Source organism: Panthera tigris, chromosome A3 (genome assembly GCF_018350195.1).
Source record: "Panthera tigris isolate Pti1 chromosome A3, P.tigris_Pti1_mat1.1, whole genome shotgun sequence".
Lineage (NCBI taxonomy): Eukaryota > Metazoa > Chordata > Mammalia > Carnivora > Felidae > Panthera > Panthera tigris.
In genome coordinates, this window is record NC_056662.1 from 100,504,239 (window position 1) to 100,530,397 (window position 26,159).

At 48.4% G+C, this 26,159-nt stretch overlaps 1 protein-coding gene across 1 annotated transcript; it reads right to left on the reverse strand.

The window, feature by feature from the left end:
* Nucleotides 1–8,821: 8,821 nt before the first annotated feature.
* CD8B (CD8b molecule) lies at nt 8,822–24,638 on the reverse strand. Its single transcript, XM_042981933.1, has 6 exons — nt 24,529–24,638; nt 21,029–21,388; nt 17,252–17,341; nt 13,533–13,622; nt 12,025–12,061; nt 8,822–9,949 (listed from the first exon to the last, which is right to left on the reverse strand). The coding sequence occupies exons 1-6, from the start codon at nt 24,569–24,571 to the stop codon at nt 9,937–9,939; spliced, it is 633 nt and encodes a 210-aa protein (XP_042837867.1). The 5' UTR covers nt 24,572–24,638; the 3' UTR covers nt 8,822–9,936.
* Nucleotides 24,639–26,159: the final 1,521 nt, after the last annotated feature.

Consider the following 26,159-nt stretch of genomic DNA (forward strand, 5'->3'; position numbering starts at 1 on the left):
GCATGATTTTAATGGCTCTCATGACACTGTATGGATGTATTCTCTTTTGTATCACTAGAGGATAATTAGATTTTTAGTATGTTTTCAACATGCTCACAATAAATGTTTTTGCCATTATTATTATTATTATAATCTTTGTGATAACCATAGTAATCTTTTCATGATAGATTCATTTAAGTGGGATTCCTGGGTCAAAAAATATACATGACTCTAAGGCTCTTGGTACCTATTACCAAATTGCCCTTGGCAATGGTGACACCATTTATCAGCACTCTTCTCATCTCTATGAAATATTATATTTTGGTATAGTCTGGTATAATGCCTTTTAAAAATTGAATTTCTTTTTAAAATTTATTGTTTAGACAACTCTAATCTATATTTGAAACAAGTTTGTATTTAATTGTTATTAGAGTTTATTATTCATTAAATTACTGACCTTCTGGTTTCTTTACTTATTGGGGCGCCTGAGTGGCTCAGTTGGTTGAGTGTCTGACTTCGGCTCAGGTCACGATCACATGGTTTGGGTTCGAGCCCTGCATTGGGCTCGGCTCTGTGCTGACAACTCAGAGTCTGCAGCCTGCTTTGGATCCTTTTTTTTTTTCTTTTGTTTTTGGAGCCTGCTTTGGATTCTGTGTCTCCCTCTTTCTCCTCTTTCCCTGCTTGCACTCTGTCTCTCTCTCAAAAATTAATAAACATTAAAAAAAAATTCACTTATTTAAGACACCTGGACTTGCTTTCTGTGTAAGATGTGAAGGACAAAAACCTAATTTTTTCCAAACAGCTAACCAATGATCTCAACACCTTTATTATACAATCTGTTCTTTCCGCTTGTATGTGAATGCCACTGGTGTCGTGCACTCTAATGGGGTCAATTCTCATATCACTTTAGTTTAGTTCTTAGAATCCATAATTATAAACTGGCCAGTATGTATTTAATAGCTGATAACCCCTTGGGAGGAAGAGGCTCTTGCCTTTGAGGAAGAAAGACTTCTTGATTCCAAAAAGATGGGCGAGTCACATTCCTGCATGTCTGCAATTTTTCCTTCTGCTAGGACCCAAGGATGGGAAGCACAGGACATCACAGTGAGGCTACAGGAATCCAGAATTCAGAACCTGGATGACCAGTAACAAAGCTTATGGGAAAACTTAAGCTCCCCTTCCTTGGGCAGGGAGGTGGGGAGGGGATGAGGGGAGTGGGATGGGAGGGTGGGAGGTGGTCACAGTAATAGCTGAAGATGAGCCTCCGGGATTCTGACACTTTGAGAAGCCAGCCAAGTCCTGGGACCCTGAGAAGAAACTAAAAACCAAGAGTTTGGGAGGAAGTAGTGTTCTCATGCTATTACTGATATGAATTATTAAATGAATCCAAGAGGTTAGAGTGGGAGAGAGCCAAAGCATTAGAGACTGTTAAAAACTGAGAACAAACTGAGGGTTGATGGGGGGTGGGAGGGAGGGCAGGGTGGGAGGGAGGGCAGGGTGGGTGATGGGTATTGAGGAGGGCACCTTTTGGGATGAGCACTGGGTGTTGTATGGAAACCAATTTGACAGTAAATTTCATATATTAAAAAAAAAAATAAATGAATCCAATAACAAAACAGATAAACAAAATGATCCATAGAGTCATGCCTTAGTAAGTCAATAACCTCATTGTACCTATGCTTGAAATGCCATCGTCTTAAGTGTAGGAACCGACAATATGTTTAGCTGCTGTCCAAATTCTACTTCTCGGGGAACAAAAGTTTAAACGAGTGGAAATTGCGTTCTCTCATGTAACCATACTGCTGAGCAGCTGGGGCGTTCACACCACGAACCCACAGCCGGAGCAGCACGGTGCATCTGGGCTGGTGAATGGTAATTTTAGGTCAACATAGAGGAGAAAATAAACTATCTGGAGTGACTGGAAAACTAAAAATAGAGAGAGGTTGATAACACATCAAGTAAGATGAAGGACATAGTACCACCAGATCTTCCCGTGGTACCGAATGGCTCGGCTTGAGTGGGAACCCCATGTTGAACGCTGACAGGTGGTGTTGCCACTGTGATGTTCCTGTTTTGTCCCCACCCTCCATTGCATTGCTGGTTTGCCCTTTATCACGGTTCCCTTTTTGCGTGTGTAGCTTTGTAACCTGCCCCAAATTATTTTTGAAATTGGGGAGTGCAAGAATGAATAAAAATATTGATTCTTGTGCTTTCCACTGTATTATAAAATTGCATTTTATCAGTCAAGTTAATTAATAAGAAATAAAAGGAAGAGTTATTTTGTTTCAATTTCTCATTACTTCAGCGAGACTCATTCCTTTTCCTGGGGAATGTTTGCTTTTTAGGGCTCATGCCCAGGATTGGTGGTCAGGTGGGTATCCTTCTACAGGGGCACCCGTCTGGCTCTCAGCCCTAAACATGTAAATGATTTACCACAGGTGCTTACTTGCTCGACCAAAACAGGATCATATTGCAAATTCTTCCCTTCATCCAGCTTTTCCTACCTAAGGATTTCTGGTAATCTCACCAAATCATTCTCTTGAGTCATTCTTCTGATGGCTACATGATATTTCAGGGGGTGTATAGATCACAACTTATTTAGTCATTCCCTGTTGATGAACTTGGGGTTGTTTCCAGCTTTTATTTTGCCCAAATGAAATTGAAAGAATCATCTTTGTATGTTTATTCTTTTGCAATAATGTTTTTACTTCATAGGGGCATATTCCCTGGATTGTTGAGTTAGAGTATGTGATTTATATTAGGTCTTACTAGATATTGGCAAACTGTTTTCCCAAAAGACTGTAGTGTGTCACGATACCATCAGCAACCCCTGCGAGTGCCCTCGTCCACGTCCCCTCTGGCAGTGCGTGGTATCACTCTTCTACATTTTCACCCAACCAGTGACACGTGTAGGTACCTGACAGATTTCCATTTTCCTGGAAAGTGTATTCTTTTTTATTTTATTTTATTTACTTTTTTAACGTTTATTTATTTTTGAGACAGAGAGAGACAGAGCATGAACGGGGGAGGGGCAGAGGGAGAGAGGGAGACACAGAATCCGAAACAGGCTCCAGGCTCTGAGCGGTCAGCCCAGAGCCCGACGCAGGGCTCAAACCCACGGACCGCGAGATCATGACCTGAGCCGAAGTCAGCCGCTTAACCGACCGAGCCACCCAGGCGCCCCAATGTGTATTCTTAACCTTGACCGAATCACCCCTCATTCTCTGAAGGTGAAAGTTTGGTGTAAAGGTTATGGCAGGAGAAATGAGACCATGTGACTCAACCATCCTCTCTTAAACGTGCAGACACACTCAAAGGTCTTAATTTAGTTTGGATACTAAATGCAGGGCAGGGAAGAGGGCAGGGAGGTTTTGAGTTAACCTCAGCAGGGTCTGCCCAGGCTCCACTGTGGGACAGCTGTCCACTGAAAGGCCCTGTATGGCACAGTAATCAGGAATAGTTTACGAGGCTAACATCCCTGCCCCCACCTTGCCCGCCACACGCAGGAGCTCATTCCCTCTGAAGTGAAGTAGACTAGATCCCAATAGTATTATCGCTCTTTCATGGATAAGCTCTGTAGTTGCAGAGACCTGTTGGGCCAGCTCGGCTCCCACCTGAGCCCCGGTGAGCCTTCCTTCTCTCCTTCTTTAACACCCACATCTCAAGATGGGCCATGAGAGATGGGATGCTGAGTTTCTGGCCAGATGGGCTCAGAGCGTGGTCCAGGAAAGGGCTTCCACAAAGGCCTGGGGTGGAGTGAGGGTAGAGGGACAGGAGTCACGGCCTCCCTTTTACCTGGCCTGGTCCTACCCATTCAGCAGGTCTAGCCAAGCAGCCAGCTTTTGGCCCACAGGATGCTGAAGGGGTGCTGGGGAGGGGTGTGTTGGGGAAGATGGGCCTCCGCCTCCCCACCAACACTTCAAATCTTCCCTCTTAGCTTTGCCCCCACCCAACCGCAGAGACCTCCACAAAATCTACTGTGAAAGGCCTCATGCTCTTTTGTGAGGTGGCAATTCATGCCTTCAGGCTTGTGTTTACATCATCTGGGTATTGACCTGTTCACTCGCCCCGAGGACACTCACTCTTGGAGTCGCACAAGTGCCGGACCTGTGTCTGGGTTCCCCACGACGGTGTGAGCCCGTGGGGCTGGGGACAGTGTGTGTGCTGAATGCATCATTAGTGCCAAGGACACTCAAGGTGCTCAATTCAGCGCCAGTTCGTGGAGCTCGTGTTCTTCAAGCGGTTTGTCGACCGTACCTGGCAGAGCAAACACTGAGAAGTGGGGATAAATCAAGTTCTCACAGCCTTGGGGAGCCCCGACGGGCTGGGTTGGGGAGCCGGCAGCAGAGGGCTGAGGGGGTGCCTCAGGCGAACTGTGTTCCTAGCTCAGCAAGCGAGGAGCGAGCGGGGCCCGCTTGTGGGAGCCCTTCCTGCCTCGCCCATTTATTCATATTGATTCTGGCTTCGGGGCTCGGGAATGCGGACTTGAGTGTGCAGATGGCAGGACAGGCTCCCACAGGCCTTGGTGTCCAGGAGATCAGGAACTGGCCAGTAGGGAGGGATCGGGGGCCAGGCTGCATCTGTCCTGGGCCCGTAGTCCCAGCACAGGGCCAGCCGGGCACACAGAAGGTGCCCCAAATAAATGCATTTGAACTGGCATCAAGAACCTGAGGAAGGGGAGCACGAACGGCAGACAGGAGGCAGGCGATTAACCTTGTCCACGGGGGACAGGACAGGAGATGGTCTGTGGTTAAAAATATATGAAAAGACACCTTTTCCGTTCAAATTCAGAAGCCCAAGCTAAGCTAAAGATGGGGACTTGCTCATAAAGGGCAGTACATGACGCGAGAAAACAAGATCCAGGAGAGTCAACGACACCATGCAGGAATAAATTCCTTTTTCAGCACTTCCGTGTTCAGCATGACGAGAATCACACGGGCCAGATGTCTGTCTGTCTGTGAATCCCAAACCGAAACGGTGTGGGGGGATACGCTTCCTTCTGTCTGGACTGAAGCACCAAGTTATGTAGCCCGGAGGACTCCAGGAACCAATGACTCACGGTCACTGAGGAGAGTCAGTGACGCATCTGAGGAGGTTTCCCAAGAAGTGATGGAGGAAATCTCTTTCGTCCTCCACACCTGGAAAGGCCTCTGAAGACAGGGCTCTTTCTCTCTTTCCCTTTGACTGGGTGGTAGATTCGGATCAACGTTGCAGCCCACACAGGGCTGGGGATCACTTTGTGAAAACAAGTTGCCCACTTCCTACAGGTAGAGACGCGAGACGAGGGGGGCCGGGTGGGGATGAGGAAGGATGAAAGGGAGGGGGTGGCGTAGGAGCCCCCTCCATCCTTTGAACTCGTGCTGCTGGGTGCCACACCTGCAGGCTGGGCACCCAGAATTCTCTACCCTTGCTTCCCACTGAGAGGAAGGCTGGCCAAGGAACCACCACGGTTCCCAGACCCTGCCATCTGCCAGCCTCACAGCAAGACAGACCGACACTATCGTGGCTCCCATTGCAAAGGAGAGAACTGAGGCTCACAGAAGTAACAGGGCTTGTCCAAGTTGGCACAACTGGTAGGCTCAGGCCCCGCTGTCCTGCAGCCCCCACATGCGTCACATGATTCCCATTGCACGGATTTTTAAACACTCTCATTTATGAACAAATCTCTCATTGATGGATATTTAAGCGGATTCCAATTAAAAAATTTTTTTAAAATATTTATTTACTTTTGAGAGAGAGAGAGAGAGCAGTGGAGGGGTAGAGAGAGAGGAAGACACAAAATCCAAAGCTCTGAGCTGTCAGCAGAGAGCCCGATGTGGGGCTCCAACCCATGAACCGAAAAAGATCATGACCTGAGCCGAAGTCAGGCACTTAACCAACAGAGCCACCCAGGTGTCCCTCCAGTTTTTTAATAATACAATGATTGGATGGGGCATCTGGGTGGCTCAGTCGGTTGAGTGACCGACTTCGGCTCAGGTTATGATCTCATGGTTTGTGAGTTCAAGCCCCGCGTCGGGCTCTGTGCTGACAGCTCAGAGCCTGGAGCCTGCTTTGGATTCTGTGTCTCCCTCTCTCTCTGCCCCTCCCCCTCTCATGCTCTGTCTCTGTCTCAGAAATAAATAAACATTAACAAAAAATAACACGATGATTGGAGTCTCTTTTTAAAAAGAGGATGTTTTTTCCCCAAACCTTTTTACTCCCAATTATAAAATTAATACATGATTGTTATAAAAATTTACACAACACAGAAAAGTACAATGCAGAAGTAGAAATTCTTCAGAGTAACTACCATTAACGGCTTGGAGTACATCATTCCAGACCTTTTTCTATGCATATACAAATATGTCCAGAGGCATTGATGCATATATTAGATGGAAAAAAATCAAATTTGCAGAATAATAAGATTCGATTTTTTTATATTCTACATCTTATGTGTTACATATTACATTTTATAAGGTTTCAATTTTTTGTTTAAAAAAGTACACACAGGAAACATCTGGGAGAACAAGAAACTTTCAAATACCAATGTTACACATTTTTGCAGTGCTCTGTGCTTAAGTATTTAAAATATCTCTTTATTTAAGTATAATCTATTGTCTATTTCCATATGTATATATGAAGGGTTGGCATATCATACGTGTATAGCTCAGTGACTTTCCACGAACTGACCACACCCGTAAGAGCAGCTCCCAGATGGAAAAGCAGAACATGCCAACCCCCAAACCTCATACTCTCTCCTACTGATCACCCCTGCAACCATGGTAAACATATCCTGACTTTAACATATATCTGCTTTGCCTGTTCTTATCTGTGCTTGAATTTTAACAGTGGCCAGATGTGGCACTTAAAACAAGGATAGGGGTGCCTGAGTGGCTCAGTTGGTTAAGCGCTGACTTCAGATCAGGTCATGATCTTGCGGTTCGTAGGTTTGACCCACGCATCGGGCTCCTTGCTGTCAACGCGGAGCCTGCCTCGCATCCTCTGTCTCCCTCTCTCTGCCCCTCTCCACCCTCTCTCGCTCAAAAAATAAAATAATAAAAACATAAAAAAAAATAAAATAAAACGAGGATAATCAATACAGATGTTGTTAAAATATATGCTGAAGCCATGGCCGTTTGATGCTAGCACGTGTGAATCCAGTTCATTCCTTAACAGCTGCAGGGAGTCTCTTGTATCACAATTGATCTAACTGGCTTTTTCTTTTTCTTTTTCTCTTGTTTATTTATTTATTTTTGAGAAACAAAGACAGAGAGCAGGAGAGAGAGAGAGCACGTGTGTAAGCGGGGGAGGGGCAGAGGGAGAGGGAGACGGAGAGAGAGTCCCGAGCAGGCACCTCACTGCGAGTGTGGACCTAGACGTGGGGCTCCAGCTCATGAACCGTGAGATCATGACCTGGGCTGAAGTCAAGAGCCATATGCTTAATCCACTGAGCCACCCAAGTGCCCCCTTAATTCACTTTTTCTGATGGACATTTGGATTGTTTCCAATTTGGCACTAACAAGCAGGACTACAAAAAAATTTTTTTGATGTGTATTTCTTTGTACATGTAGCTTTGAGACGTGTTTTTTTAAGATGATGCCTAGAGATGGAATTGTTGCTGGTCAAAAGACAGCCAGGTTAAAAACATTTTTTGGTAAATACTTTTGCCGTAATGGCCTTCCCCAAAGTAGTAAATGCTCGGTGCCTTCTTCAAAACAAAAGTCAGGTGCTGGGTGCAGACCTCTTCACCACAGCCCCTGCCCCTGCGGCTGGCAACTAAGCCTGCTCCAGCTCTCTGGGCGGACCAAGCTGTAGCAGGTGTCTGCCGCACAGAAAACAGACGGAGGTGCACCCCCCTTCACCCTTGGTCCCCCAACCTCACCCCCTGTGACTTTGCAAACAACTAAGCACAACTGCAGAGGCGGCAATGGGGAGATGCTGTTAGTTAGCAGAGCCTGGAGTGGGACAAGGGGGCCTTGAGGCCTGTTCTGACTTCCGCTGCGGACTGGGTGTGAGCCTGCAGGGACGGTAGGCTGCATATCTGGGCTTTGGTCGCGTATTAAATGGGATGTCTTAGAGCAAGAAGCCCACCTTCAATGTGAACCCTGGAGGAGTCTGGCCCAGGCTACCCTGGCCCTGCCCCCCTCCCCTGGGCCCTGGGAGGCAGCCTGTCCCGTTGTCCTCAGAGCTGATGGGCAGGGAGTGTTCGCTTCTCTCAAGCGCCTTCTGCATGGACACCCTTCTAACTCCCACCCACACCTAGTTCTGTGACCTTCGCTCCATAGGCGGCATCCCTGATGCTGCGAGAGGGCCACGCGGCCCCCTCCCCTCGAGCCATCTTTCCTTTCCTGCTTTCTGTGGCTGCCAGAGGCTTCTGGGCAGAGCCTCGTTCGCCATCTCCCTCCCACAGTTGCACCTCCCAGCTGGCAGGAAAAGCAGCTGGGGCTCTATTCTCCTGTGGCCTGCGCATGGTGCTTCAGTGAACGCAGCCTTAGGCCGCATTCGTTTTTGGCTCAGTAGCTCTCATGCTGCTAAGGCCCAGAATGGGGAGTCAAGATAAGATCCCTGGGCTTTTACGGAAGGCACAAGACCTTCATCTCAACTCCCTCATCCAGCTCAGCCTCTTCTTGCATTTTCTTTCCCCGTCAAAGCTGAGAGACAGTTTAAAAAAAAAAAAAAAAAAAAAAAAAGGAAGGAAGGAAGGACATGAGGACAGAGACTCTTCTAGTTTTGTTTTTTTGTTTTTTTTTTTAGAGAGAGAGAGAAAACATGAGCAGGGGAGGGGCAGAAGGAGAAGGAGAGAGAGAATCCCAAGCAGGTTCCACACTCAGCTCAGAGCCTAATGCAGGGCTTGATCCCACGACCCTGGGATCATGACCTGAGCCGAAATCAAGAGTCTAATGCTCAACCGACTGAGCCACATGGGCTCCCCTCACCTTCTTTTTACTATAAGGTCACCAGCCTGTGGCTAGGAGTCTGGGGGTTCCACTCTGTACAACTAGTGAAGATGGCTTGGAGTGGCCAGAAGAGTCGGCCCCTGGGGCCCCTGCCGCCTGGCTCTGGGTGCTTCCCAACCTCTCAGACTCTCTCGATGCCTCTGAGACTCTCTCAATGCCTACAATGCAGACGACAGCATGCTGTGGGGGCAGATGAGGACAGGCACATTTTATCTTTGTTACTTCTGTTTTAGCTGAGCATTAACATCTTTGCCGTACAGATGGGCTTTGTGCTTTTACATCACGGGAGCCGTTTGCATCTTTTATTCAGGGTTTTATTTTTACAACCAAGACATTTTCATAAAAAGAACAGTGAGAGAAGAAATATACAAGCCATGGGAGGGCAGAAGTGAAAGTCGAGGAACTTCCTAATGGGAGATTGAGGAACTTCCTAATGGGAGATTAAGTGAACTCCCACACCACAAGTTCCCGCTCCACAGGAGGTCCCTGGAGACTGAACCGACTGAGTCAGCCCTTCACAGAAAGCACGGTTCCAAGCTGGGTGTGGTCTCTGTGGCTCTCAGTGAGGACGGTGACCCCCGCCTGGGAAGACCAAGGAGGAGCCATCCCAGCACCATCCCATGAGAGACTCAGGACTCCATGCCACTGCCCTATCAGGGCAAAGCAACTTGCGAGAAGGTGGCCGGACGGCCAACACAAGGGTCCCAGCCCAGGGTGAGTACAGGAGCTGGGGAGTGGTGTCATGGTGGCATTTCTTACTCATTTGCAGGAAGTTGCAGGAAGTGCTCCGGGGCTCTGAAGCCTTCTCTCCGTGATTCGCGATGACCAACTAACAAGTTTCTCCCATGCATGAGGCCCACAGAAAGAACTTGCAGTAGTTAAAAGCAGGCAACTTCAGCAGGTCAGTGAAATTGCCACAATTGAGGGAGTTGAGCGTGTCCCTTCTCTCTCATTTTTCCAGATCTTGCTCATTATTGACCAACGTATTTTTGTAGCAGGACACCAAAAGCATATTCTCCGTTCATTTATAAAACCTGAAAACAATAGCAAGTCAAGAAAGCACTTATATTCAGGGAAATGATATGAATTTCCTGTAACAGAGACAAATGACATGCAGGGATGCAGGGCTCCACTCCCAGTAAGGAGCCCGGGGGCCGGGAGTTTTCCACTAGTATGTTTTTAGGGCCCATCTTAGTCATTAAAAAAAAAAAAATGAAGAAGCTCAAAACAAAAAGCCCAAAGAACTCTAGCTTTGAATAGTGTTACTTCCTGCAGTGCCTTCTTAGATAAGCTATTGACAAATGCACACTGAGGGGCCAGAAGAAGTTGGTTGCTGATGGGCAGATTTTCCAGGGTCAGTTATAGGCTGGGGAACATCTTCCCCAAATCACAACTTGAGTTTGGAACAGCTGATCTGTGAGGCCCATGGACTCTTTTGTCCACACCTGCATCATGGCAGCAAAACTAGAGGTGGTTTCCGAACTTTTTTGTAGCCACAAACCCTTTTGTTCAAATGATGTCTCACAGGTGAGCCTAAGTACAGGCAGCCGATGACAGCAGAGGGTTGAGGGAGCTCACGGCCCCCCGTGACCAACCCCCAGCTCCTTCCCCATCACGGTGGGTCCTCAGAACCCCTGGGTTTGTCAAAGCATGAGACACTATATCCAGCTCCCCTAAAACTGTCATCAGATCACTTGGGAACAAGTTAAAATGAAGGAGTTGGTGGGGGCAGTACCCTAATGGGGACCCCCCCCCCAATGGGGTCACCATGGGGAAGATGTTGAATGGAACATTCTGCAGATCTAGGCTCAGACAAATACACTCAGGTTATTGTCTCTTAGGTAGGGGGTAATTTCTAAATCCAGCACCTAAAATTGTGTAAATTGTGCACAATCAAAATGATTGAAAATTGCCAATAAAATACAGCAGGCATGTTTAAGGGACTGTCTATAGTCAAGCAACTATAGCTACAAATATAATGTATTTAATAAGGTAGAGAATACTATATAAAGTTTATATGGAGATTACATTTTCAAGTATTTAGAGATATACTTTGTTCCTTGGCTGTTTGGCTCGTAGAGTTGACTTTTGTAAGGAACATGAGTTTGTGCTTTGACTCCACAGGACCACGGGCTGAGCACTTTATGGGTTTTAACCCAGTAAGTCCTCACAACAGCCATGAGTTTGGTACTGTTATCCCATTTTACATGAGGAATCAGAGGCTCAGAGTGGTGAAGTGACTTGCCTACAGTGACATGGTTGGTGAGTGGCAGACAGGATTCAAACCCTCATGCTGGAACCAGAGCTCTTAAGCCAAAGGCCCTGTTGCCCTCTTTAATCTAGAGGCATGATGGGCTTTCTTTTTTACCGAACACCTCTATATAGAGGGGCTTGTCATTAATGAGATAGGTAGATGGAAAGCAGTATTTTGAGGAAGAAAAAGTAATCCAAGAACGCTGCCCACAGCCCAGCTGAGGTCCCGAAGTCCCTGAGGTTGGGAGTAGCCTCTGGCCCCTCAGAGCCTCTGGGCTTCTGCCCGTGTTTACACAGCTCAGTAGACCTGAAGAGCGAGTGCCTTTTAGCCCCCCTGTATATGTGACTCAACCTTTTGATCTGCCAACTCCTGGGACCCGGGTGGGGTCTAGGGTAGAAGATGGGACCCAGGCAGCCCAATACCGGCAGGGAAGGAAGCAGGGAATGGTTTTCGAATCCAGTTCTGCCATTTACCATCCCAAATGCTTTGAGCAAGTCTTTCAACTGGTCTATAAAGGTAACCCTCCTATGTCATGAAGGACCAAGTCAAATGAAAAGAGTTTGGGGTATCCTACCGTATCCGATGCTTTCAAGAGTTGACTGTGAACATGGGGAGAGCTAAGCTAAATCTTTCAGTGCTTGAAATTTGACTTAAACGGCTACCCAGTAGTTTTGTTAGATGCTCTCTCTTCCTGAACTCTATCGCTCCATCTATTTATACAGTCTGAGATTTTTTTGAAGGCTGTGTCTGGCTTTGGCCCCCTGTGGGTGGAGGCTGCAGCAGCAGGGGCTGAGGAAGCTAGGCCCACACCCAGGGCCGCGTCATGGGCACTCTTCTGAGGCCCCAAGCACTTACTGTTTCAGGAGGCGAAGCCGGGCTCTCCTCTTCAGGCCTGGAAGAAGCAAACAAGAACATTGGTTGGCGTGGGCTGTGGGTCGCTGACACCGAGCCCCAGAGAGCGAGGAAGGAGACCAGAGGGGCAGCCAGCACCTCAGACCACTTCCCTGGTGCCAGGCTCTGCTCCAGCTTTATGTGGTTTAACTCCCTTAAAGCTCGCAGCAAGCCTGTGAGTTGAGTACTACTCTTACTATTTCTGCTTCGTATATGGGGAAACAGAGGCACAGAACACGCGTGTTATGGAATGACTTGCCCAAAGTCACGCAGCTAGTAAGCAGTAAGACCAGAATTCAAACTCAGTTAATCTACTCCAGTCTATGTGCTCTTAAACATGTCAGTCTGCCCTTTGCAGCAGGTCAGGAATGAGAGGTGTACAGACAGGTGGTCGGTGGACTTAAGCTAAAGCGTGTGTGCGTGGGAAATGCACAAGGTCTCCCAACGGGATGTAGGAAGGAAGTCTGAGCACGTCTGTTTACATGTCTGTCTCATCCTTTATTTCTTTTCATTTCTGAAGCACATTTCGTAACATACGTAATATATGACATAAATACACCTAATCGCAGTTCGAGTTTGTAATTTAAAAAGTTTTTACTAATAAAATCTACATGCAGTTAGGGTTCATAATTTAAAAATGTTTTTACTAATGAGATCCTTGAACAAAAAAATTTGCAGACCACTGAACTTTAATGGGGTTCTTCCATTTGTGGATGGAATTTGTGGATGGCGATTTTATGCAAAAATGTGCTCATGACACATTTCTTTGTGGAGAGGGTCTCACCCTCTCCCATTTTATAGAAGCCCAGAGAGGGTCAGTACCTTGCTTGAGGTGGCACAGGTGAGCAGAAGGACCAGAAGGAGAGCCCTGGGCTCTTGGGCAGTTGTGAGGGCCTCCCATATAACTCCCCTCTTTCTTATGAACCCTGGGAGCCCAGAGCAGATGATCTCGTCTCCAGAGGGGCTGAGAGAGGCAGTCATCTCTGAATTTCTCTGCAGCCTCACAGAGAAGGAGGAGTTCAAGTTTCTGGGAACATGACCCAAACCCCACTGCAATGTCTTCTGTGTACTGTTTCTGTCCCGAGTGCTCATGGGAGTTCCCGCTTATCTCATGCCAGGCACTTTGGGCAGGACTTTACAAACAGCAACCCTGGGAGGTAGGTAATATTGTTACTCCTGGGTGGGGCAGTTGAGGCTCAGAGAGGCCAGGGCATGTGCCCAAGGTCACTAGATCCAAGAATAGTGGAGTTGGATTCAAACCCAGGTTTGTCTGACTCCAGAGACAGGGTGGTCTCTGACCTCTGCAGGATGGCCTCAGGCCAAGAAGCACCTCTGGAACTACCAGATGGGAAGGTGGGTATAAACTTCCACCAAACTGCCATCTGTCCTGCTTCCCTAGAAGAGGAAGGACCTCGGGGACACGTCCAATGGCAAAAGGAGTCGCCATCGTGGCCCGAGACGGCACAACTTACAGTATAGGTGGATGGCCACACCCAAGGACACCAGCAGAACAAGGACTCCAGCCACCAACAGGCCGAGGGTGAGGAGGCCACAGGATGGGCCTGGGAAAGACACACGTATTGAACATTTGAGACATGCAGATAAATTACAGAGGGAAAAATCAACTGATCAACTGGAAGCCCCACCTCCCAGAGAATACCACTGCTGCACATTTTTCTCTCATCGTTTTTTCTAGGCACTTCGAACACGTTGAGATAATTTTACATAGAACATTTTACGTCCAAGGGTGCCCTGGTGGCTCAGTCAGTTAAGTATCTGACGCGCGATGTCAGCTCAGGTCATGATCCCAGGGTCGTGGGATGGAGCCTGCCCCTCCCACCCCACCCAGCGTCAGGCTCCACGCTGAGAGGGCGGAGCCTGCTTAAGATTCTCTCTCTCCCTCTCCCTCTGCCCCTTTACCCTGCTTGTGTGCTCTCTCTCTGTCAAAAAATAAAAATTAAAAAATAAAATAATAAAATAGAAAAATTTTATGTCCCACATCATCATTTTAAAAATTAATTAAACGCAGGAGCTACTTATGTTCTAAAGGAGATAGGTAATTTTCATGCCTGGTAATGAGATTTTTACTATTTATTTTTAAAAATTTATTTTAATTTCACAAGAAATAGCTGAATGTATTTTCCTTGTAAAAGATTCAAGTATATGGTTAGAGTGTTCCTTGGCATGCTAGCTCCTTCACAGAAATAAATGCCATGGTTAACGTGGTACCTTTCTCTTTGTATTTATGCAGACACATACAGGTTTTTTAAAAATGTTTTGTTTAAATTTATTTTTTGAGAGAGAGAGACAGAGCGCGCATAAGTGGGGGAGGGGCAGCGAGCAAGGGGGACGGAGGATCCAAAGCGGGGCTTTGCATTGACAGGCTGATAGCAGTGAGCCCGATGTGGGGTTCGAACCCATGAACCGTGAGATCATGACCTGAGCCAAAGTCGGACACTCAACCAACTGAGCCACGCAGGCATCCCTACAGTTTTGTTTTTGTTTTTGTTTTGCAGCATACAGTGGCTTATATTGTACAAACTGTTGTGCAAACCATTCTTTCTTTAAATATATCAGCACACTCCTTTTTCTAGTAGAGTAACATTTGAAGTATGCACATAGCATGGATTATTTAGCCATCAGTGGGCTTTTCGTTTATTTCCTATGTTTTACTTTTATAAATAACTCTGCAAAGAACATCCTGGTACATTTTTCCTAATGTGGGAGACTGCCCGAGGCAGATATTGAAAACAGGAACTGCCAAACCATAGACTATGTCCATTTAATGTTGTAACAGACACTGTGAAATGCCTTCCAAAAAGGCCGCACTGGTTTTCATCCCTAACCACCAACTGTGCACCTTGCCGACCCTTGATATTATCAGAGTGTTTAGTTTTTGGCCAGTCTAGTGGGTGAAAAATGGCGTTTGTCAACTTCAGTCTATTTTCATATATTGGCCACTTGTATGACCTGGCCTGGCCTTCCTTGCCTTGCATGGGTTTCGGAGTCTGCTGAAGTCTGAAAGTCACCACGTTGTTCCTGACACAGCAATTTAGAAATTGTCTCAGAATCATCTCAAGGGACAGCCCTAAGCCTTAGGGAGCACGTCCTTCCCCAGGGTGGCCACGTGGTTTCATTTATGATGACAAGTTTTGAGATCTATCTGGGTGTCCCCCAAGGTAAGTGCTTTGCATATAGTATCTATTTAATCATGCCTTCCCTTTAGCCAGGTAAACATCCCTAGTTTACACATGAGGAAACAGGTTCAGAGAGGCTGAATCACTTGACCAAGGTCACACAGTATAGGCAGTGGTAGGCAGAGTCAGACCTAAACCTGGCTGACTTACCCCTAAGGTACCCTGTCTCATGGCCCCCACCCCCAATGCAACCTCTACTTCTCCCCCCCAGTCCCCACTTGGCCACTTTCACACACAACCTGGTTATTCTTAATAACCTACTAATGTTGGATTTGCATTCTTGCCCTGGGATCTTACTGGGGGTCGACATAAGGAATGATGCAAGAATCTCAAAGACCTTTGTCCACATCTCTTACAAAAGTGTTGCTCTACTGAGTTCACTATTGTTCAGCAGGCCTTATAGAAGGATGAACAGAGCAGACTTTTTCTAGAATTTAACACTGACATGAAGGCTTTGAAGCCGGGAGCTTGGGGTTGTTTCTTTCTATCACTGTGGGGGGGCAGGGTTTGTGTGCCATGTTATTTGGAGTATTGCCTTTGGTTCAGCTGGTTTTGCCGTTTCTCTAGAGTCACAGCACAGACCCAATTTTGGCACCTTCAACGTAATGGACCTGTTGCATTTGCCTTTTGTGTTGTTTTGTTATTGTTGTTGTTGTAACTTGCCTAAAATCCTTTAGGCCAAGTTGTGGGGTATAGATACTTTATAAAATGAGGTCAATCTATCTCTACCTTTATGTTCACCAAGACTTTGCCCTTCTGCATTTGGGTTCCGATTTTTTTTTTTTACTGGGACCTCATGGGGTAGCTTCCCGTTCCCATTCTCCCAATCCCATTAGATGCCTGTCCCTCAGCTCTTTCTGTTACTTTATACATTTAAGACAAAGCAAACCCAGCAGCACGAAGCAGCCCTAGTGGGGCAGCTTGTCATTTGTTCCACGGGTGGGAGCAGATGACACTTTCTGTTTGTCACCAGTATCTTTTGGGGAGCAGAGGTCAGTATTTTTCCAGAAACACATTTGCACGTTTGGGCTAATGGTTCAAGGAAAGTGCACGTGCATGTGTGTGTGTGTGTGTGTGTGTGTGTGTTCTCCAGCTGCTGTGTCTGGTGTTCATAGCACAGAGAAGCAAGTTAGGTCACTCATTAGCAAACAGATATTAGCACATACTGTGTGTTAGGCCCTCTGTTAGGTATTAAAACTGAAAAACTTTAAAGTTCTGGTCCCGTGGGTTGGTTATTTTTGTTTGTAAACAGTCTTACTGAGATATACTTTACATACCAAGTTCACCTGCTCCAGGTGTATAATTTGATGGTCTTCGGTATATTCACAGAATTCTGCACCCATCAAGCACCACGATCTAATTTTAGAACATTTTCATCTCCCCTCCCCCACCAAAAATCCTGTACCCATTTTAGCAGTCTCCTCCATACCTTCCCAACTCCCCAGTCTTAGGCAACCACTAATCTACTTTCTGTCTCTATGAATTGTCATATTGTGGACGTTTCTTATCACTGCGATCACATAATACATGGTTTTGTGTCTGGCTTCTTTTACTGTGTAATATTTTCAAGGTTCATCATGTTGTAGCCTGTATCAGTATTTCACTGTTTGTTATGGTCAAATATTCCACTGTATGGATAGTCCATGTTTGGTTAATCTATTTACCAGTTGTTTCTACTTTTTTGGCGATTATGAATAATGCTGCTAGGAACACTGGTGTGCCAGTTTTGGGGTGGACATATCCTCCATTAAGTTTTGCTCTAGGACAATTTTCAAGCGTGTTCCTCATTAGACTGTGAGCTGTTGGAGGGCAGCACTGTGGTCACACTCAGCTTCCCTTCTGACCCCAGATAGGGTGGGGCCAGAGAAACAGGCTAGAGTCCACACATGGGAAGGGAAGGGAAGGAAGGAAGGAAGGAAGGAAGGAAGGAAGGAAGGAAGGAAGGAAAACTTCCTGCTCTGTTTCTGAGGGTCCAGGAGAATGGGAGAACTCACCCTTCGGGGTCACTGGGCTTGGGGGCCGGCACATTTTCTTCCTGGGGGTGGGCTTCTTGGTGGGCTGGGCAGTGGTGGGAAGGACATCAACTACAGAAAGCAAGCAAGACACACGTCTTAGCCAGGTAATCAGCAGGTGGACTTGCAGACAAAAGTTAAAACCTCATGTCTTCCATGTAGATGCAAAAGCCCTTACGACTGTTCCCTGGGCTGCTGCAGGGCTCCAAGGTGATAGAGTAATCGAGTTTTCTATGTGCTTCCCCAACTCTCAGACCTATCTGAGAGTCGAGGCAGGGGGTCACTTTGGTGTCTGGGGAAGAGAGGGGCTCTGGACCCACATGGACGTGAAGAGAGCCCCAGATGCCCTGATTAACCACTGAGTGACTTGGGGCAAGTCCTATCACTTTTCGGTGCCTCAGTTTTCCCATCTGCTGGAATAAAGATGACTCCCAGTTCTTTCTTGGGGTTGTCGTGAGAATTAAAGGGGACAGCATGCCCAGCAAATGGTGCAGTAGAGATGGCTCCCCCTGGCCAAAGACCCTGAGCAGAAGCTGGAGTCCCCAAGTGCTCGACAAGACCAGCCCCTCAGCCAACCTGCCAATCCCTAACCGGGTGGAGGAGGCTCACAGAAAGGAGAGTGCCATTTAACACACATACAATACCATGCAGGTTGCATATATGGGGATTTTCTCTCCTTCTCAAGTGTCTTTACAAGTCATATACTATCAGAGCTGGAAGGACCTCTAGTCTCAACCTTTACTTTCAAAGACGAACACCAGTGATGTAAGGCGCCAGCCCCGAGGCCCCATGATGCCAAGCACCTGCCTGGACCACCTCAACCCCGTCTCCTGACTTGTGGATGGGTCACTCCTCTCTTTCGTTCTATGCCAGTGTCACATGCTGACGTGACGGGGCAGGGCAGTGGGACAGGCACACAGAGTGAAGGGAGACACCTGAGGTTCTGAGATGCTAGGGACAGGGTGGTGAGCACTGGGTGCTGTTGAACCCAGCCCTGGTCTCTGTGGGTTGAGCAAAGACATTTCACAAAAATGATCCTCTGCAAAACAGTAGGAGAGGGAAGATAACACCATCAGTTTAAACTCTAGAATCGGGAGGACAGGGAGGGACAGCCAACAAAATGGTCACTTCAGGGCTGGCATCTTCCATATAAAGAGTGGACACTGTGGACCCTGGCCAACCCGAGTCTCCTCTGGGAAGCAGAGATGACACGCTCTGCCTGCTTCGTGAGGTTTCTGGGAAGAACCAACCACCAAGAATGAACCCTTGCTAAGTCCCGCCATGTGCTAGCGGCAGAACTAAGCAGCTCAGCTTAAGCGTATTCAACCCAACCACTTTGGCGATGGGAACGAGTATCTCCATCTAATCCCCGAGGAAGCCTAGGCGCAGAGAATGGAACTAGCTTGTCTGAAGTTCAAGAAACCCTAAACAGCACAGCCGGGATCTGAGCCAAGAGACCCTGATTCTAGGCTCTCACTAAGCCACACCACCTCAGGTGCACATGCTTTTCGACAAAAAGGCCCGTCGGGTCAAGGGCCTTGGCCGTGGGAATGCTGAGGGAAACTAGCATAAAAGGAAAAAAGGACACTAGCCATGGTGCTCCCAGAGCATGCGGGAGCCTGGCTCTCTGCTCAGGGTGACCCAGCATGGCTTTCTCCTTTACTCCTTACGGCCCTGGAGGTGTCCACTCCCTTTACTTTGTACACGAGGAGGCGCAGATGTCTCTCGGCTGGTCGGTGGGAAGCCTGCAAGGGAGACAGCTCTATAGGACCTCAGGGTCTTGGCTGAGCTCAGTGGTTGGGGTTCGATGAGGGGTTTGTGGGAAGGCTTGTTGCATTTTAATTTCTTCTTGCCCAGAGCTGGGTCCCCTTGATTCCTCCTGACTCCCCCAGCTCCCCATTCAAATCTACCCGCTTCTCTCCTCGTTGAGCGGGACAGGCCTTTTGAACCCATAGTGTGATTAGCCCCCAAAAGGCCGTTTACCCCCCGCCCCAATACTTTCCTTACTGCCCGAGCTTCCCCTTTCAGTATGCACTGTCTTCCGCAGGAGGGGTGGGGCCTGGCTCTTGATACCCTGACTCTGGGGAGATGTGGCAGTTGCAAGCACATGCTTTGGGGAGGGTCAGCGTGAAGGGTTTGGAAATATCAAAGCCAGGAGTGGGTGAGTGGCGGTGGAGGTGGAGGGGGAAACTTCTAGAAACCAGTTTTACTTATTTCATCATCTATCTTTCTCAGACCCCCCAAATCTAACGAGTGGGAAAATGCGGGGCTTGTAGAGACAAAAACAATAAACCACACCCAAACCCCACACCCCCAAAAACCCAGTGTTCAATACAGGAATCAGTCAACTCCCTGCTGAGAATGCCTCAGCTTCTTGTCCCAGAGATCTCATCCCCCCAACCCCTACCTTCTGACTGAAGACCCAAAGCTGGAGAGATGGGAGAGCAACCTCACTCTGGTTTTTGTCTTCCTAATTGTGCTGCTGTCCTAGCTGTCCCTGCATCTTCCCATGCTGAGTGACCTAATTCCTGGGGGGGGGGGGGGGCGGTGTTGGGAGGGACTTGGCATTCTCGGTGCCCCCAGCCTAAGAACCCAGGTGAGCGGGAAGCAAGACAGTAGGAGGACCGCAGTGGGGGGTTGGCCGGCCATGGGCTAACCTGGGGAGGGGGCTAAAGCCAGACCAGGCCTTTTGAGAATTTCTGCCACGACTCCTTCACACCTCTCACAGCTTAATCCTCACTCTCTAATACTGCAGCCACCTGTCGCCTTGGCTACCGGCCAGTCTGACTGGAGGTGTGCTGTATGCGTGAAATGTTAAAAACACATCGAACATTTAGCATGGAAAGGGAATGTAAAACATTCCAGTGATAATTTTTATATTGATTATAAGTTAAAATGATGATACTGCGGGTACACTGGGTTAAAAATATAGTATGTAAACTAATTCCACTCATTTCTTTTTCCTTTGTTAAACGTGGTATTCGAAATTTTTACATTTTATCTGCGGCTTTCTATTTCTATTGGGCATGCTGATTCAACTCACAGAACTACAGCTTTTCAGGGTGGCTGGCGGGGGGTGGGGGGTGGGTCGTGGAGGCCAGCAGCAGCCCCATGATACAGATGGGAAAACTGAGGCCAGGGAGCAGAGGGACTGGTGCAAAGGCACACAGTGAATATGCAGCAGCATGTGCAGCTAGGCCTGGGCGCCAGTCTCCTTACTCCCTGTAACTCCGGGTGTGGGTTTGAGCCATAGGCCCCTGTTCAGAATGTGAGGGCATCTGCCCCTCCACTGGCCCTAGAAATGCTTTCACTGGGTATGTCCAGGCAATGAGGACTTTCTTTCCTGGGATGCACACTTGGTGGGAATTTCTGAGACCACAGTCAGGTCTGGGGACTGAGGCCAATCTAGGCATAGCCTCAGGTAGGCCTGATGTGGCGGCCAAAGGACAGCACTGCCTTGTCCCCAGAAGAAGTAGCAATGCTTCTAAGCATCCCATCTGGAACAGGACTCAGTTCCCTACCTCCCCGGGTAGATGGCAGCATGAAGTGAAATGACTACATAAAACACTTGCGTGTGCTTGGCCCTGGCTAGGTCTGTTCCTACCAGCCGTAGCTCTATGGCTCACGGCTGGCACCACCACCCCCCCGCCTCCTGCAGAGTGGGGCTCGCTGAGAGCGGGGGCAGCTCTAGTGTCTGCCACGCACCCAGAACACAGTAGGCGCTTCATACTCATTGGCAGCACTGAGGTACTTTCTTACCCACACTCAGCCGAGTTCCCTTCCCGAAGGTCAGCTCGGGCGACCCAACGGTCATGCAGAAGTAGATGCCACTGTCTGCAGGCTTCACACTTGTGAGATTGAGAATGGACCGGGTTGCGTCCGGAAACACAGTTAGCTTCTCTGGCTCCACTTCCTGTCCATACACGATCCCTTTTATGGGATCCCAGTAGGCCAGGCACTCGTAGCGACTGTCCGGGCTTGGAGCCTGGCGATGTCTCAGCCAGTAGATGCGCGTGCTAGTGGGCGAGGTTTTGGCTTCGCAGGACATTATCACCATTCCATTGGTCTGAACCATTACGGACCCAGGAGCCTGCTGGAGTACGGAGCTGCCACGGAGAGCTACGAGAAGCGGAAGGAGCAGACACCATCAGCACATTTTCCCAGCCACTGTTGTGGGTCCTGGGAGTCACACTGAGTCAAGCACTGAAGGAAAGCTGTGGAAGAACCTGCCCAGTTGCGGGGTCCAGGGGCTGTACTCAATGCAGCTAGTGGCTCCTGGACTCAGGAGACCATCTGCAAGGCAGGTGTTTCCTATGTCCAGCTTTACAAAGGGGATGGGGAGAGAGCTGCCATTTCTTGATTGCATGCCTATAAGCCTGGCTCTTTGCATAAATTATCTTAACCCAATCTCAAACTCATTTGGGGATTTTTATCCCCATTACACAGACAAGGAAGCTGAGGCATGACGTTACTTGTTCCAAGTCCCATCAATAGCCAGTAAGTGATCTGGGATTCAAACTCAAAGATTCAAAGTCTGAAGTCAAAGCCTTTCACCTTGCCTTGCCGCCACTCTATGTACAGACCTTCAACAGGCTCCAAGCAGGCGTAGGAGACTCAGGTAGCCCAGGGGAACCCAGAATCAGAGGCAGAGCACAGGGCTGGTCTGGCCAACCACCCTTTCTGGACAGTGATGACAACAGCAAGAGGAACTCACTGTTGCTATTGGTGCAACTATAGCCTATCACTCCTCAGCCCAGCAAGTGATGGGTTCCTGGATCCCCATTCTCGAGGGGAAGGACAGATACCCCAGAAGCAGCACTTGGATTTCATTTTAGTCTCAAGATGGGAAGCACCCACAAGTAGGGGATTGCTCATGGAGAACGAACTAGACTGGAACTCAGAGACCCGGCCTTCAACCCAGCTTCTGCCTCATACCAGTGGTGGGACTGCAGGAAGTCAAGGAGCCTGTCTCTATCCTTTAAAATGAGGGCAGCTTGGGGTCATTGTCCTGCTTGCCTGCGAGGGTTAGAGCATTTAAGAAAACACACTGTAAACTCTAAAGCAGTGCACACGGGTAAACCATTTTCTACGTGTCTCATACATCAGAGGTTATTACTGGCAGCAGATGAAATCTTAGGAAAGATTTGACTGGGTCCTTCGCAGCCAAGTCCAACAAACTGAATCTGACCTGGCAAGCCTTCCATTTTAGCTGTGGGGCAGAGAGAGACCCCACAGACCCAGGCAGAGACCCAGGAACAGCGAGGCACAGAAGGACATAGACTTGGGTGGGCAGAGGAGGCCAGAGAGAGAATGTGTGTGTATATATGTGCCCCAGGGGAGCTGGCTTATGAGGTAGTAGCCTAAAGGCACAATCCTGCTGATGTTTGTGTCTCAGACTTCATGGTTCCAGAATGGGCCGTGAACTTGAACTTTTTGACTCTACTCACAGGCCACTCTGAGCTTCTGCTTGTATCAAGAATGAAATGGTAGGGGTGCCTGGTGGCTCAGCTGGTTAAACATCTGATTCTTGATTTCGGCTCAGGTCATCATCTCACAGTTTGTGAGTTCGAGTCCTGCATCGGGCTTTGTGCTGACAGTGTGGAACCTGCTTGGGATTCTCTGTCTCTCCCTCTCTCTCTGCCTCTCTCTCTCTCTCAAAAGTAAATAAACATTAAGAAAAAAAAAAAAAAAAAGGAAGAATGAAATGGTACCTGGGGCCCAAGTGCCTACTGGCCCTTCTCTTTTCTCCCCAAACACCATACTGCCTTTTCAGCAGAGGGTCTTCATTGTTTGGGGTCACTGACATCTTGGGGAAGATAATAAGAATCGATGATGCCAATATTCACTGAACTGTGCCCAGCATGGTGCATGCATTATCTTGCTTAATCCTCACCAGATCCTGTTTTATACCCATACTCATGAGGAAACAGAGGCTCAGGAAAGTGAAGGACGTGCTCAAGGTCACACAGCCTGTATGTGGTGGATCCAGATTCAAACCCAGGTCTGGGACCCCAGAACCGGAACTTTGAGCCACTCCCTGAATCAAGGAGACCTGTGATCCTCTCCTGGGTCACTGTCATGTCATTGCGTGTACACAGTGGGTCTACAAATACACAGACTCCCGAAGTTCTTCCAAGAAAGCCCAGAAGTGACTCCTAAAGGGGTAAAGGGGCCCAAAAGGACCCTGGGTTTTTTGTGTATGTTACCCCTGCTGTGTCCTGACATGCAGACTTCCTGGCTGCAATATACCCTGGTCTCTCTCTTATGTCCCTGGAGACTGAATGTCAAGCTCTATCTATGTGCCAGACACAGAGCCAGGCCTTGCTACCTGTGCGGTCTCATTTGATTCATCTGACTCTCTTCCAGTGACCCCCTTCTCAGAGGGGCCTGCTGTTTCTAAAAGGATCAGCATTAACTACTAGTTTTGAATGGCCCCAACTAACTTCTGCTTGAGATGTGGCTGAGCTCGTGGGTCAGAGTAGGGGGCTGGCAGGTCTTGTCACCTCTGGCAGGGTGGCCAGCTTTGGGCTTTTGGGTAGGAGAGCAATCAACCACAGGTCAGTGGGCAGTTTGGTGTGTGGAGGGGCCTCTTCCAAAAGGCAGTCTGGCTGGGCTGATGAGAGGGACAGCGGAGACTGCTTGCTACATTCTAGCTCCAGCAGGGCTCCCATTGGAGTGGAGCTCCACAGCACACACAACCCAGGGACAGTTGAGGTGGGGGGTGGGGTTGGAAACAGGGAACCCCGAGGAAGTACTCTGCCATAGCGGTCTGGGATCTGGCAATAGCCTGGTGTTTGGCAGATTGTCCTCCGAATACTTTCCCGGAAGTACTAAAAATGTGTCTACAGAACCCTGGGTGAAGTGCAGAATACCAAAGCCAGAACTGAGCCTCTGGAACCTTCCTGGGGGCACACCCCTGGGAGGGAACCCTAGACAAGGGCATTTCTCCTTTTACTCTGCACTTCCTTCCCCTCTTTTCTTCCTTCTTGACTCCTGCCCGCCTTCCCCTCCGGGCTTTTGGGCAGAGCTAGCCTCAATCCCGGGGCTCCAGGGGCCCCTGGGGTAATGAGCTCTGGGGATGAATTTCCTCGCCACCCTTAGGGACTGTACCTGCCATGCCGCCTCCCGAGTGCGCCCCCAGCCCCCGGCTTCTGCATTCTGCCGGGACAGCCTTTGTAAACTCTACAGCTCAGGCTCTTCCCGGTCCCGGGAGACCACCCGCTCCAGCCCCGGGCGCCCCACAAATCTCCCGGTCTTACCTGCCAGCTGCGTGGCCAGGAGGAGCCAGAGCCCCGGCTGCATCTTGGCGAGCCCGGGACACCTGGTCCCGGCGGGGCTCTGCGGAGACAGTCCTGGCTAGGGGTGGGTGGGGAGCGGGACTGGGCGGGGCAGTTTGGATGGGGGAGGGGGGAGGGGGGACGGGAAGGACGAGACCGGGCGGGGTAGGGGAGGGAGTCCAGTGTGAGGTTGGCAAGGTCTCCGCCCTCATCCTCCCTGCATTTCAAAGGTCTTGAGTGCGTTTCCTAAGAGCCCACTGGGACCCCTTGCTTTCCAGTGAGGGGGTGACACCACTGTGCTGCGTCAAGCAATTGCACGTGTGTGATGGACGCCTGACCTGGGAGGTGGCCAGGACAGGGTCATGACTACCTGTGACATTTGAGGCAACTGAGGCTCAGAGAGGTCAGGATATCCAAGGTTCCCACGGAAGTGCAGGGTGGAGCTGGACTGTAATTCGGGATTTTTTTTTTTTTTTTAATTTCTTTTCTTTTTGAGAAACTCGGTGGGGCCTAGAGTGACCAAGACCCAGGCCTTGCCCTCAAGGGCACACACTTGTGAGGGGTGAAGGGCTGCTCCCACAGCCCAGCCAGAGGCCAGAATCTCTCAACATTTTCATTGTTCCCATGAGCAGTGTGAGGCTGAGCATACACTGGACAGACAACCCTGGGGACACCCCTGGCTGGCGTGAGCTGTTTTCTTTTTTTTTTCTTAATTGAAGTGATATTTACATAACACAAAATTAAACACTGTAGAGGGTACAATGCAGTGGTATTTAACCACCTCTGTCTAGTTCCAAAACATTTTCATCTCCCCGAGAGAAATCCCTGAACCTGTTATGTAGTCATCTTCTATTGCCCCCTCCCCTTCTCACTACCCCCCTCCCCCAATCATCCTTTTGTCCCTATGGAGGTACCTATTCTGGACATTTCATATAAATGAAATCGTACAATATGTGGCCTTGTGTGTCTAGCTTCCTTGGCTTAGCGTAGCATTTTTGAGGCTCATCCAACGCGATGGCGTGTATAAGTACTTCAATCCTTTTTATAGATGAGGACTATGTCGTTGTACGTGTATGAGACAATTTGTTTAGAGATTCATCTGTTAATGGACGTTTGGGTTGTTTCTCCTTTTGGCTATTGTGAATAAAGCTGCTACAAACATTCTTGTACAAATATGTATTTGACTCCTCGTTTTCAATTCTTTTGGGTACATTCCTAGGAGTCTAATTGGTGGGTCGCTTGGTAATTCTATGTTTAACTTTTGGGGGAACTGCCCAACTGTTTTCCGTAAGAGCTGCACCATTTTACATTCCTGCCAATAATGTATGAGGGTTCTAATGTCCCACATCCTTACCAACACTTGTCACTTTTTTTTTTTTTTTTAATATATCCATCCTAGTCGCTGCGTTGTGATATCTCACTGTGGTTTTTATTTGCATTTTCCTAATGATTAACGTTAGACATTTTTTCATGTGCTTATTGGCCATTTGTGTTTCTTCTTTGTATGTCTATTCAAATTCTTTACTCATTTTAAAGTTGGGTTGTCTTTTTGTTACTGAGTTATAAGGGCTCTTTGTACATTTTTGGATACTAGACCCTTCTCCGATACATGA

What these genes read in the sequence shown, in the direction of transcription:
- CD8B (XM_042981933.1), bottom strand. Translation starts at nt 24,571, where the DNA reads ATGCAGCCGGGGCTCTGGCTCCTCCTGGCCACGCAGCTGGCAG. An exon ending in GGGAACTCGGCTGAGTGTGG is followed by an intron (nt 17,342 to 21,028) that starts GTAAGAAAGTAC and finishes TGCTTTCTGTAG; the next exon opens with TTGATGTCCTTCCCACCACT. An exon ending in TGTGGCCATCCACCTATACT is followed by an intron (nt 12,062 to 13,532) that starts GTAAGTTGTGCC and finishes TGCTTCTTCCAG; the next exon opens with GCCTGAAGAGGAGAGCCCGG.